At 33.8% G+C, this 14,420-nt stretch overlaps 1 protein-coding gene across 2 annotated transcripts in view; it reads left to right on the top strand.

Annotated features, from left to right (window-relative positions):
• Nemf (nuclear export mediator factor) overlaps positions 1 to 14,420 on the top strand; it is a 53,206-nt gene that overhangs the window by 29,453 nt on the left and 9,333 nt on the right. For both annotated transcript variants that reach the window (XM_027929620.2, XM_071607876.1), the window contains exons 19-28: positions 3,313 to 3,425; positions 4,736 to 4,793; positions 5,172 to 5,230; positions 5,312 to 5,432; positions 7,122 to 7,401; positions 8,029 to 8,071; positions 8,204 to 8,253; positions 10,651 to 10,798; positions 12,232 to 12,309; positions 12,666 to 12,863. In XM_027929620.2, coding sequence (XP_027785421.1) covers positions 3,313 to 3,425; positions 4,736 to 4,793; positions 5,172 to 5,230; positions 5,312 to 5,432; positions 7,122 to 7,401; positions 8,029 to 8,071; positions 8,204 to 8,253; positions 10,651 to 10,798; positions 12,232 to 12,309; positions 12,666 to 12,863 — 1,148 coding nt within the window. The remainder of the gene's footprint in view (positions 1 to 3,312; positions 3,426 to 4,735; positions 4,794 to 5,171; positions 5,231 to 5,311; positions 5,433 to 7,121; positions 7,402 to 8,028; positions 8,072 to 8,203; positions 8,254 to 10,650; positions 10,799 to 12,231; positions 12,310 to 12,665; positions 12,864 to 14,420) is intronic.

Genomic DNA, 14,420 nt, shown 5'->3' with positions numbered 1-14,420 from the left:
TTGCTGGGATTTGATAGTTCATTTCTTTTTAGCATTGAATGATATTCCATTGCTAGAATTTATCAAAATCTATTTATTCATTTCACCTACCGAAGGGCAAGTTTTGGCAGTTATGAATAATGCTGCTATAAACATCCAGATGCAATTTTTCATATAGATAAACATTTTCATTTGGGAAAATACCAAGAAGCAAAAGTTGCTAACTCATATGGTAAGAGTATATTTAATTTTGTGAGAAACCACCAAACTGTCTTTTCAAGTGGCTGTACCCTTTTTGATTTCCAGTGATAATGAATGAGAGTTCTTGCGTTCCACATCCCTGATAGCCTTTGGTATTGTCAGTGTTCTGGATTGGGCCATTCAAATAGGTATATGGTGGTATCTCATTTTAATTCACATTTTCCTGATGACATATAATGTGGAGCATCTTTTAATATGCATATCTATATATTTTCTTTGGTTAAGGTCTTTGGACTTTATTTTTTTGTAGTACTGCAGAATGAACCCATGGGTGCTTTAACCACTGAACTACATCCTCAGACTTTCTTTTTCTTTTGAGACAGTCTAAGTTGCCAGCATTGGGCTTGAGCTTGAGATCCTCCTACCTCAGCTAACTCAGTAATGTTGGGATTACAGACATGTGTGTACCACCATGCCTGACTTTTGAACTGTGTTCTTATTGTTAAGGTCTAAGAATTGTTTGTCTAACAAACTTTGGGTAACCGTTTTTCATCTGATATATATCTTTTGCAAATATTTTCGCCCAGTCTGTGGTCTGTATTTTCATGTAATAATCTTTTTATCAGTGGTACTGGGTAAATTAGATATCCTCATATAAAAGAATGAAGTTGGACTCTTCCTTTACACCATTTACAAAAATTAGCTCAAAGACTATAAGACTGTTAAAAGTCAAATCTTCATAATCTTGGATCATGCAATCATTTCTTAGATGTGACACCAAAATCATAAGCAATCAAAGAAAAACAGGTAAGTTGGACTTTATCAAAATTAAAAACCTTAATTCAAAGGATGCTATTAAGAAAATCAAAGACACCCACAGAATAGCAGAAATATTTATAGATCATTTAATAAGAGACCAATATTCAAAGAACACATAAAACTCAACAGTAAAAAAGGAAAATTACCCAATTAAAAAATGAGCAAAGGATGGATACAGTGGCACATGCTTGTGATCACAACAGCTTGGGAGGCCAAGAAAGGAGCATCACAAATTCAAAGTTAGTCTCAGCAACTTAGCAGGGCCCTGTCTCAACATAAAAATAAAAAATGACTGGAGATGTGCCTCAGTGATTAAGCACTATTGCGTTCAATCCCTGGTACCAAAAAAAAAAAAAAAAAAAGCAAAGGATTTGAACAGACATTTCTTCAAAGATAGACAAATGACCAAGAAACACATTAAAAGATGGGGAAAATGCAAATCAAATCCACAGTGAAGTGCCAATTCATACTCACCAGATGGTTACCAGGAAAAAAATGGACAAATATTGCTTAGAATGTGAAGAAATTAGAATCCTTATACCCTGTTGGGGGGGCTAGAAAATGATGCACAGCTGCTATGGAAAATGATTTGGCATTTCTTCAAAAAGTTAAATATAGTTGTGACCCAGTGATTCCTAGTTTTGTATACCCAAGATAATTGAAGACATGTATCCATTCAAAACTTATTTACAAATATTCACAGTGGCATTTTTTTTTTTTTTTAATATTTATTTTTTTAGTTTTCGGCAGACACAATATCTTTGTTTGTATGTGGTGCTGAGGATCGAACCTGGGCCGCACACATGCCAGGCGAGCGTGCTACTGCTTGAGCTACATCCCCAGCCCGGCATTTTTTATAATAATCAAGAAACAGAAACAACTATGTTCATTTATTAATGAATAGATAGACCAAATGTGGTGTTATCCATACAGTGGAATAATTGGAAGTATCTGTGCTCTAACATGGATGAACTATTTTTTTGTTTTTGCTACTGGGGAATGAACCTGCATCCCCAGCCCTTTTATTTTGAGATAGGTTCTTGCGATCTCACTAAGTTGCACAGGCTGGCCTAGAAATTGTGATCCCCCTGCCTCAGCCTCCCAAGTTGCAAGGATTACAAGTGTGAGCCACTGCGCTGGGCTAGCATGGATGAACCTTGAAAACGTGCTAAATGAAAGAATACAAAAGACTATATATAATTCAGTTTATATGAAATGCTCAAAATAGGCAAATCTATAGGGGCAGAAAGTTAGTGATTGCCAGGAGCTTCATATAGGAGGGAAAATGGAAAATGGCTGCTAAAAGATGCAGATTTCTTTTTGGGAAGGATGAAAGTGTTCTGAAGTTAGATAATGGTAATGGTTCCACTACTTTATAAATATACTAAAAACCTTTGGATTGTACACTATAAAAGGTGAATTTTATGATCTATGAATTACATCCCAATTAAAGAATATTTGAAATCTAAGGGATAGTACTTCTAAAAGTCTTCAAACTTGAGATTTTTCTAAATTATACTTTATGGAATGAAGTTAAAATGATTGATATAATTGAAAGGATATTTCTTTTTTTTTTATTGGTTGTTCAAAACATTACAAAGCTCTTGACATATCATATTTCATACACTTGATTCAAGTGGGTTATGAACTCCCATTTTTACCCCGTATACAGATTGCAGAATCACATCGGTTACACGTCCACGTTTTTACATATTGCCATACTAGTGACTGTTGTATTCTGCTATCTTTCCTATCCTCTACTATCCCCCCTCCCCTCCCTTCACATCTTCTCTCTCTACCCCATCTACTGTAATTCATTTCTCTCCCTTGATTTTTTTTTTCCCTTTCCCCTCACATCCTCTTATATATAATTTTGTATAACAATGAGGGTCTCCTTCCATTTCCATGCAGTTTCCCTTCTCTCTCCCTTTCCCTCCCACCTCTCATCCCTGTTTAATGTTAATCTTTTTCTCATGCTCTTCCTCCCTGCTCTGTTTTTAGTTGCTCTCCTTATATCAAAGAAGACATTTGGCATTTGTTTTTTAGGGATTGGCTAGCTTCACTTAGCATAATCTGCTCTAATGCCATCCATTTCCCTGCAAATTTGAAAGGATATTTCTTCTGTGATATTTCTTATGTACATAGGTCTTTTAAAAGCCTTTCATGTAAATATATTTCAATTAAAACAATCATTTTTTAAAATCTTGAAATAAAGCATGGTGTTAGTATTTAAGATAATTGAACTGGTTATACTATATCTTGCTTTGTAGAAAGTATGTACTTGAGTATTGAAATGTAGCATTATTTTTATAGGAGAACCCATCCCTCCACGGACACTGACTGAGGCTGGCACAATGGCACTTTGCTACAGTGCTGCTTGGGATGCACGAGTTATCACTAGTGCTTGGTGGGTGTACCATCATCAGGTAATAAGGGCCGTAGTCCTTTTTTCTTTATTAAGAGCTGTACTGTGTATCAAATTTTGAGGATATAAAAGTAAATAAGGAAGGCAAACTACTTGATTTGCTACTTCCTTGATAGATCTTTTCATGTAGGTGGAGAAAAATACATATCAGTTAAAAAGTACTATTAAAAAACCTTAAAGGCATATAATGAAATAGAGAGTAATAATGGCTATCTATCACTATAAAGTATCAGGGATCTCTTTCTGGGAAGGTAAAGATTTGAACAAAGATCTAAGTGAAGAGTGATCCATTGCAGTTATATAGGGTATATATAATCCCATATGTAACATATAATGGGATATCAGTTACGACTATTATACTGGCCTAGAAGGTCTTTTTCCTCTTCATCTTTCTTGGAATTTTCTTTTGCCCTTTGAAAAAAGCAGATATATCCTATTGTGGGGTTTTTTTTTTGTTGTTTGTTTTTTTTTGTTTTTTTAAGTTCACTTGGTTTTAGTAATTGACCTTTTTTATTGTTAATGCTGTTATTTGATGATACTTCATTCCATATTTAACTTTGCATTACTATTGATTTCATTTTCAAGAATTATGATTGATAATGATATACTTTTACAAGGTCCTAAAGTTGTATGATAGGATAGAATTTATTTGTATTATCTTCCTATAGAATTAGTTTAATTAATATTATGTTTTTAGGAAATTAATAATACTTGAGGGAATTATATCTTCTGCCATAATACTTTGTTATAAAAGTAGTTTGAATTCTTTTATAAGGAGATATGTTTAAGCTTTTGTTTGTTTTCCTGCTAAGAATTGAACCCATGATCCCTCTACCACTGAGCTACACCCCAGCCCTTTCTACTTTTTATTTTGAGACAAGGTCTTATTAAGTTGCCCAGGCTGATCTTCAACTTGGAGATCCTCCTGCCTCAGCTTCCTATGTAGCTAGGATTATATGTGTATGGTACCATGTCCAGCCTCAGGAAAGGATTTTACTTAATAAATATAGCTTTATTTTAATATTTTGTAATAAACTTATTAAGCTATCCTTTTCTCATTATATCTCATGCTAGAAGAAAGGAGTGGATCTTTTCCAGAGCATTTGGAAACATTGATATAATAGATCCTTCTTTCTTTGTTGTTGCCAAAGGTGTATATCTATCGTTGAAGGGAAGTCAATATCTTTAGTGTTGAGAATTTTTGCTATTATGAATTTTATAGTGTTGCTTATTTGAATTATGACTACTTTCACTTCTTGAATAGAAAAAAAACAATATTTCTTAAGAATGTAACATTATTGTGTTTGTTAGGTGTCTAAAACAGCTCCAACTGGAGAATATTTGACAACTGGAAGTTTTATGATAAGAGGTAATGGCCTGGCGTGAAAAATGTCCCTAACTTCCCAGTGGATTATGGAGTCAGGTTTGAGTATCATCTGTAAATATTCTCAGAACAGAAATTCATAACTTTGTGTCACATATGAAGTCTTTTATGAAATAAGCAAATTTTTTCCTTGTCATCTTTTTTATAGATTATTCAGGGTCTGACCCAAAACATAAGAATAAGCATGCATATTTTTTCTTAATTATTGTTACTATACCTAATGCTAGATTCTATAAATGGGAAATGTTCCCCATGTCAGAGTAAGAGACAAAATGGGTATGATCATTGGTGTCATATATTTTGCAGACAAAAAATGGAGAAAACTAATTTTTTTAAAACATCAATGTATATTATCTTTTGTAGGAAAAAAGAATTTCCTTCCTCCCTCATATCTAATGATGGGGTTTAGCTTCCTCTTTAAGGTACTCTTCAACTTCTTCCTTTTTTCCCCCCTCATAATTCTTACCTAAAATTCTATAAATGTAAAAGAACTATTTCTATAGGTAGATGAGTCATGTGTTTGGAGACATCGGGGTGAACGTAAAGTCCGAGTGCAAGATGAAGACATGGAGACACTGGCAAGTTGCACAAGTGAACTCATCTCAGAAGAAATGGAACAACTAGGTAGTTCACACATTTTAGTAAATTTGCTTGTGATATTTTTTATTTTCTAGTTTTACTTCTAAATCCTTAAGTAAATGATATTTTGGGATAATTAAAATTTCAAAGAATATTCATGAAAATACCATCTATCAGTTTGGTTTTGGATATGTTAAATATAGTTATTATTTTAGTGTGTTGAAAAGTATTTAATTGGATCCATAACTTACATAATTTAGTGTATATATAATAAAACTTCAATGTTTAATGGCTAATGTATAAATTTGTTTGACAAAAAAAGGACTCAGGTATTTATGAATTATCATTTATATTGGGGGTTTAGGAATTAGAAATGATAATAAAGTTGGGCTGGGGTTGTGGTTCAGTGGCAGAGTGCTTCCCTTGCACATGTGAGGCACTGGGTTTGATCCTCAGCACCACATAAAATAAATAAACAAAATAAAGATATTGTGTCCATGTATAACTAAAAAATATTTTAAAAAGAAAGAAAGAAATGATAGCAAAGTATCTTGGCATGGTGGCAACATGTCTATAATACTAAGTACTGGAGAGGCTGAGGCAGGAGGATCACAAATTTAAGGCCAGCCTTGGCAACTTAGCAAGATGCTGTCTCAAAATAAAAAATTACAAAGGCCAAGAGTGTAGCTTGGTGCTAGAGCACCCCTGAGTTCAATCTTTAGTACTGCAGAAAAAGGACAAGAAATAATAGAGATGAATTTATAAGAAGTACAATTTCTCATGAGAATTTGAGTTGATTTTATAATATGTTTCAAGTAGAAAGCAACTATAGTTGCTGGAATACATTTATCTTAAGAGAGCTAGGGAAAGTTGTTCTCTAAATTACTTTTGCAGTTATACTTTTTCCTAGAGTTGTTCATTTATAGGAGTAATATTGTATTGTTTCATTTGTAACTAATACTGATTGATGGTTACTATTTCTCTGGCACTGAATAAAGTGCTTTATATTTATTTAATTTTGGGGGTGGGGGGACCTGGGATTGAACCCTGGGGTGCTTAACCACTGAGCCACATCCCCAGCCTTTTTTTGAATTTTATTTAGAGGTAGGGTCTCGCTGAGTTGCCTTTTTTTTTTTTTTCCTTTTTTAAAAACATCATAATTATTAAGTTGCCCAGGACCTCACTAAATTGCTGAGGCTGGCTTTGGACTCTTCATTCTCCTGCCTCAGCCTCCTAAGCTGCTGGGATTATAAGCATGTGCCATAATTCTCCGCTTATTTATTTAATTTTTATGTAATTTTCATGACCATCTATGACAGATGGGTGGTGGCATTTCATTTTACAGGTGGAGCAGATGGACCCTACTATTAGACAGCACACCTGCTATGTGCCAGTTATATAACATGCATTATTAATTCAGTTTTCATTTGCAAATAATAAAAGCTACAGAATTTATACAACTGATTTTATTGTCTTACTTTTGGGAAATACCCCAAAAAGGCAGGTTACAGTTTTTATGTAGAAATGGTAGCAATGTCCATAATATCTACTTAGTTCAACCTGTTGATTGTACAGATTATCCTTTTGTCTAAGAGTGGTCCCCTATGAGAATGATCAGTGATCATTCTGGTGATTTTCGGGTGATCTTTTGAGACAACAGGGAGTAGAATTGTTCATATGAAGTTTTCAAGAAAATCACATAGACTTGTCAGTTTCTTTACGGTTATTTTATAGATGGAGGTGACACTAGCAGTGAAGAAGATAAAGAGGAATTACATGAACCTCCTGTAGAAGTAGAACTTGTGACTCAGGTTGACCAAGAGGATCTTACTGTTCAGAGTGGTGGTGATGAACTAAATGAGGAACTAATTCAGGAAGAAAGCTCTGAAGATGAAAGAGAATCTGAAGTGATTATAAAAGATCAGGAGCCTATCAGTGATATGAAGGATGAAAGAGAAGAGACACTAGAGTATCCTGATACTACTATTGACTTGTCCCACCTTCAGTCCCAAAGGTAATTAAATAGACAACATTTTAAGTTTTATTTTGTAAGCTGTGATGACAAGTTAATCCTTATAAAGACAATGCCAAGATTGACTTCAATACTTTCACCCTTCATTTTTCTGTTATTCAGTGCTATTGTTCTTTTTTTTTTTTTTTTTTTCCACATTTAATTTCTCTAAAGAAATTCCCAGGACCAGGGTAGAAAAATACATTGATATTAAAAATGACCAAAGTAGTTCAGAATAGAAACAAATGATTCTAAAGGCTAGTAATCCATCTAAAAAAGAGGTGTTCTAGTTATTAATGTCTTAATGATCACCAAGTAACAATATATAGTTTTTAAAAAGTGTTTTTATTGGGGTTATAAATAATGGCTTAGGAGTCAGACAATCAAAATTGAGTCTTAGGATGTGCCTTTGGGCAAGTTACTTATGTGTAAGCTTGTTTCCTTCTTGGTGAAAAAATGTGGAGATATGAATGATTTGATTGTACTTGTAGGATTATAAGTAATTAAGAGCACAATGAATTCAACTTATGTATAGTTATAGTACTCTTAAAAATAAAATACAAAAGTAAAAATCATTTAGAGTATGATATGAGAATGTTTTCAGGCTTTATACTCTTCTTGTTTTCATAGGTCCCTTCAGAAATTGGCTTCAAAAGAAGAATCTTCTAATTCAGTAAGCTATTTTAAGGTTTTATTTAAAAAAATTACATTTTTCTCAATATTTTCTTTTTAATTTTACTTTTTGAAAAATTCAATGATATTGTTGAATAATTTTATTTCTTTCTTTTTGTTCTCATTTTAATAGAATGACAGTAAATTACAAGGCCGGAGACATTTATCAGCCAAGGAAAGAAGGTAAATATATTTGTATTATCTAACTGAAAGGCATTATTTATTTAGTAAGTGCTAGAGTTCAAACAAGGGCTTCGCACACACCAGGCAAGTGATCTGACCTATAGCTATAGCCTTTTTAAAAATTTTTTTCTTTTTGAGACAGGGTCTTGCTAAGTTGCCCAGGCTGCCCTAAACTTTGTGATCCTGTTTCCTTAGTCTCCTTAGTAGTGGGGATTGTAGGGGTGCCCCCACTCTGCCTAACTTTTTGTATTTTTTTTTAATGATAGCTCAGCTATCACAGAATACTTGACTATTTATTCTAAAGACTTACTTTATTAAAATTACCAAGACAAGCACAAAGCTTTATTTTTAGATATTCAACTCTTTAATGTTTTTCAGGTTTAGGTCCCTAATTTATTATCAAGTAATAAGACTGGCCTTTTGGGCTCGGTATGTAACTCAGTGGTAGAGCACTTGCTTAGCATGTGCTAAGCCTGGGTTCAATCTCCAGTACTGAAAAAGAAAAACTAAAGGACCTTTTATTATATAAACATGTATAATGATGATTATTATGTATTAAGCAGACAGATTAGTTCTAGGATAATACTGACAGGAATAAATAAGAATACTTGAAATTAGGAAAAAATTTAAGTCTTTTTTTTTTTTTAATAGCAGGTCTCTGGAGGCACATAGAAAGGCAGAGGAAGGGAACAACTCCTACAGGATGGGAAAGACATAAAGTACTCTAGGAGGAATGAAATAGATAATAAAGTCCTTTTGGTTTAGAAAGACAATCATTAAAAACAATTATAGAGAACCCTCAGTACATCTCAATACATGGTGCTCTACTTATACTGAGTATACAAAGAGGTTTACATATCAAATTCATGCCTTCAAGAAATTTTTGAGTCATGTATTCAGGAAATACTTATCAATACATTGTATTGTCAAAGTGATACAGTAGGAGTGAGAGATTGCTTTTAAGTTTAGATATTTTGGGAAATACCATCAGAAATATACCTTGAAGATATAGTAGCCATTAAGTATATGAAGAAAGATAAAAGACTCCAAGGAAAATTAGCATTAATGAAGGGGAGAGAGATTTGGAAGTAATATATATGTTGCTTTGGGAAAATGATAGACTAAGGCAAAAGGAAGACAAAGTTCACATTAGTGAACAGATTATGGGAAGACTGAAGAGGTGAATTTGGACCAAAAGTGGAGAACATGGAATGATAAGCTAAGTATTTGGCACTTTATCCTGAAAGTTATGAAAATAACCTTTGTAGGATTTTGAATGGGAATGTAACATAGGTAAACAATTAAAGAATATTAATATAGAAGTTTAGGTAGATTACTGGGAATACATTGAAGAAAGTTTGGCAGTTGGTGAGGTCCTAAACTGGGAATATGAAGAAAAATATAGCAATGGAATGTTTGCTTCTTCCTTAATCTATTTATTTTTTGTATCCATTTATTTATTCAATAACTAATCAACAAATGTTTTATTGAAAATGCTTAAGATCTGCCAAGGCCGTTTTTGATACAAAGACTACAAATCCTGGCCAGCAAGGTTTTCTTTTCTTTCTTTCTTTTTTCTTTTTTTTTTTGGTCAGTGGACATTTATTTCATTTATTTACTTATATGTGATGCTGAGAATCGAACCCAGTGCCTCACACATGATTGACAAGCACTCTACCACTGAGCCACAACCCCAGCTTCACCAACCCTGTATCTTTATGTCAGAGGACATATGGGATATTGTACTTTAATCCCTAAATTTGGAGTGTAGGATGTTTTTGGACATAAGTATTATGAAATCAGTAAGTTCTTAAGGCACATAGCTATGAAATCTGGACAGAGGACTCCTTAATTTCTCATCTAAGAACAACTTCAGAATTCATTTGGAAAATTGATATAGAAGTAAATATAATAAGCCATATTTTCCCTTCTCTCAATCCCTCTATCCCATTAAAAAAAAAAAATATATATATATATATATATATGTATATATATATTTATTTATTTAGTTGTAGATTGACACAATACTTTTATTTTATTTATTTATTTTTATGTGGTGCCTCACACAGCTGCTAGGCAAGTGTTCTACCACTGAGTCACAACTGCAACCCCAAGGTTTTCAATTGAGTGAGTGTGGGTAGATGAAGGATAAGTCAAGGGTGACAGAATGTTGAGCCTGGATAACACAAAGAATGATTAATCTATTACAGCTGAAAAATTTTCAGCTCTTTTCTATGTGATTCTTTGAGCCTCTTTGTATACTATTCTATAGTGATTATCAGGTTAAATAGAAATCATGATCTTTTATATATTGTGCATGTTCTCTGAATTTTTTTTTAGGGCACTAAGAATTTGGAAATTCTAAGAATTTGCTTTTTTTCACTTCATTTGTTTTAGGGAAATGAAGAAGAAAAAACTTCTAAGTGACTCAGGGGATTTAGAAGCAATAGAGGGAAAGGACAAAGAAAGTTCTGTACACATGGAAACTCAACAGAACACAAACAGAAATGTTGCAGTTGCACAACCAATGAAACGAGGACAAAAGGTAATAAACTTTGTAGTGATCTGTTTGATACAGTATGATTCACAAATGAAGTTGTGAGATTGTGAGTTTTTTTAAAGTTTAAATGAATAGAAGATGTAGGCAAAAAAAAGAGTCCTGTATGACTTCCTTTGATGACTAGCTAGGAAGACAGTCTTTAGGGAACATAGAGAACTCCAGCATCTCCTCAGAAGCTCTCAGTTTATGTAGGAGTTGTACTAGGGATTCGATCCAAGGTCTCATACATGATGGGGAAAGTGCTCAACCACTGAGTTACCTGTAGCCCCAGAGCTGATCTTTATTGAGAGAATTTAGTTTCTTTTTCAATTATCAATGTGATTTTGGGTAGAATTTTTATTTATTTTATTAAATGGAAATGATGAATAAAAAAATAATCTATATAGAATATACTTTTTAAAATGCTGTAGCAGGGGGCTGAGGATGTGGCTCAAGCGGTAGCGCGCTCGCCTGGCATGCGTGCGACCCAGGTTCGATCCTCAGCACCACATACAAACAAAGATGTTGTGTACGCCAAAAACTGAAAAATAAATATTGAAATTCTCTCTCTCTCTCTCTCCCTCCCTCCCTCCCTCCCTCTCCCTCCCTCCCTCCCTCTCTCTCTCTCTCTCTAAAAAATAAAAAAGTTAAAAAAAAATGCTGTAGCAGTATTACGAAGATTATGTGCTAATATGTTACTGTATCTTTTGAAAAATTAACTCAGGGCTTGGGGTTTTGTAGCTCAGTGGTAGAGCATGTGCTTACCATGCTCAAAGCCCTGGGTTCAGTCCCCATTGCCTAAAAAAGTTAGTTACTGGTAAATGCCTAGGCCTACATTAGCTGATTTCCTGTTCTTCCTTTATGTGTACCATGATTCTAACTAAATGTAATGACTACAGTAAATTTACTTCTTTTTTTAAAAAAACTTTCAGATTTTGCTTCATTTACTCCCCACAATTTTTGCTGAGACTGAAAATGCCTCCTTTTTAAAAACTGTCTCAGAAAAATTTGTTTATACTTTTCCTACATTTTTTAATTTAATTTTAGTTTTTTGGCGGTGCTGGGGATTGAACCCTGGACTTTGTGCAGACGAGGCAAGCACTCCACGAACTGAGCTATATCCCCAGCCCACCTTCCTACAATGTTTTAAATGTTAATTTATTCTTATTTCTATATGTATCTTCTCTTTACCATATGGCAAATTCTTTGAGTATGACTATGGCTTTATCCTTCTTTGTATCTGTCATATTGTTTATAATGGTGCTTTGTTCAATAAGTTCTTTGCTATGTGTGTGTTTGGTGGTACTAGAGCCTCACATGCTAGGCAGGTACCCTACCACTTAGCTACATCCTCAGCTCAATAAGCATTTTGACAGAGTTAAAGAGTCACCTTTTCTTTACAAATATTTGTTGACCATTTTACTGTTGAATTTTTGTAGAGTAAAATGAAAAAAATGAAGGAAAAATACAAAGACCAGGATGAAGAAGATCGTGAACTTATTATGAAATTGCTGGGGGTAAGTAACATTTAGAACATTTCTTTTGCTTTTCAGTGGACACCCAGCCCATGCTTAACTTGTGATAAACATTCAGTACATCTTTATTAAAAATCTTTTTTTTTTCCTTTTGTTGTACTGGGGTTTGAACTCAGGGGCATTCTACCACTAGGCTACATCTCCAACCCTTTTAAAATTTTTATTTTGAGACAGGCTTTTGCTAAGTTGCCCAGGCTGGCCTTAAACTTGTGACCCTCCTTCCTCAGGCTCCCAAATCACTGCAATTACAGGCGTGTTCCACCACATCCTGCTGTCTTTGGGAAAATCTTGACAATAATATTGACAACATTAACTAAATTTTCCTCTATGAATTGAAGTCTGCAGGTTCAAACAAAGAAGAAAAAGGGAAGAAGGCGAAGAAAGGAAAAACAAAAGATGAACCTGTGAAGAAACAGCCCCAGAAACCTAGAGGTGGACCCAGGATTTCAGAGAGCATTAAGAAAGAAACTCCAGCCCTTGAGGTTTTAACTCATGAGTTACAAGACTTAGCTGTAGATGACTCACATGATGACAAGGTAAGGCTTCCACACATGTGGGCTTTTGCTTTTTACTTAGGGTGACCAACCAAGACAAGTGGCAGCCGTCTTACTAATGAAAAGGCATCTTAGAAATGCAACCTGAAAGCCTAAAATTACAGTGTCTAAGCACAAAAATGGTAAGTGTTCACTGCTAATAAAATATTTGTCATAAACCATTAGAGAATATCAGTTTTATGAAGAGGATTTGATTCTGATAGGAACTTAATTAAAGTAAGACGAAGAATTAGGCGTATCTTAAAGATGAATGAAAAATTAATTTTAAAGCATTTTTTGTATAGTATATATTATCTTAATATATGTTGAAAGTGGTTACATAATTCAAGGGCCAAATCCTAAGGTGCAAAAGCACTGAGAAGTTAACTTTTTCAGGGTTGGAGGTGTAGCTCAGTGGTAAAATGCTTGTCTGGCATGTACAAGGTCTGAGTTCCATCCCTATCATCACCCAATTCCTCCCAGAAAAAAACATTTTCCAGATAAGATAGTTGTCAATTGTTTTATCAACTGGATACAGTAAATCCAAACTTATATATCATCTTGCATGAATATATACATCTTGACATTCTGAGCATTTATTTTTACAAATTTGTGTAAAATACAGGATGAATCAAATTTTTTTACTTTCCTGATCAGGATTGTTTTTATTTAAAGCTTGAGTATAATTTGTGCTTAGGGGGCTGGAGTTGTGACCCAGTGGCAAAGCACTTGCCTAGCATGTGTGAGGCACTGGGTTTGATCCTCGGCAGCACATATAAATAAATAAATAATAAAGGTACACCAACAACTAAAAAATATTAAAAAAAAAATTGTGTGCTTAGTATAGGTGATATAGGGATTTTATATTACAATATTTTCTTTTTTTTCCTCTCCTGAACAATGTTGTTTAGTAATTCTAAAAACTCATTTTGGGTCTCATTTTTTTACCATATTCTGCAGTTTATTCTGTAAATCCTAAATGCACATATATTCATAAGATAATAATTATTAATGTTCTTTCATGGGTAGGTGCTATGGTCTGAATGTCGGTAATCCCCCCAAATTCCTATGTTGTAAACTAAATACCCAATTTAATAGTACTAAGAGGTGAGGACTAGAGGAATGGGATTAGTACCTTAAAAAAAAGGTTGAAGGGAACACCCCTTCTGCCATGTGAGCCAGCAGCAATGTGCCATTTTTGAGGCATGCCCTTACCAGACACTGAATCTGTTGGTATCCTGATCTGGGATTTCCTAAAACTGTGAAAAGTATTCTGTTAAGTTTTCCAGTTTAAGGTATTTCATTCTAGCAACCTGGACAGACTCAAGTTATTTCCAAATAGATTTTTCATATCAAAGTAATAAAATTATGTATATATCTTAGTATTTGAAAAATTGTCTAAAACTATTAAACAGAAATTTAAAAATAAAAGTTCTTTTCATCAGAATTTTCCATTTTCTTTTCCCTTGACAAACATATCAAGCTTAATTATTTTAAATTGTTCCTACAGGGGCTGGGGATATAGCTCAGTTAGTAGAGTACTTGCTTCACATGCATGAG

Source organism: Marmota flaviventris, chromosome 2 (genome assembly GCF_047511675.1).
Source record: "Marmota flaviventris isolate mMarFla1 chromosome 2, mMarFla1.hap1, whole genome shotgun sequence".
NCBI lineage: Eukaryota > Metazoa > Chordata > Mammalia > Rodentia > Sciuridae > Marmota > Marmota flaviventris.
The sequence above is the reverse complement of the archived record's forward strand: the minus strand, read 5'-3'. Positions and strand labels throughout refer to the sequence as shown.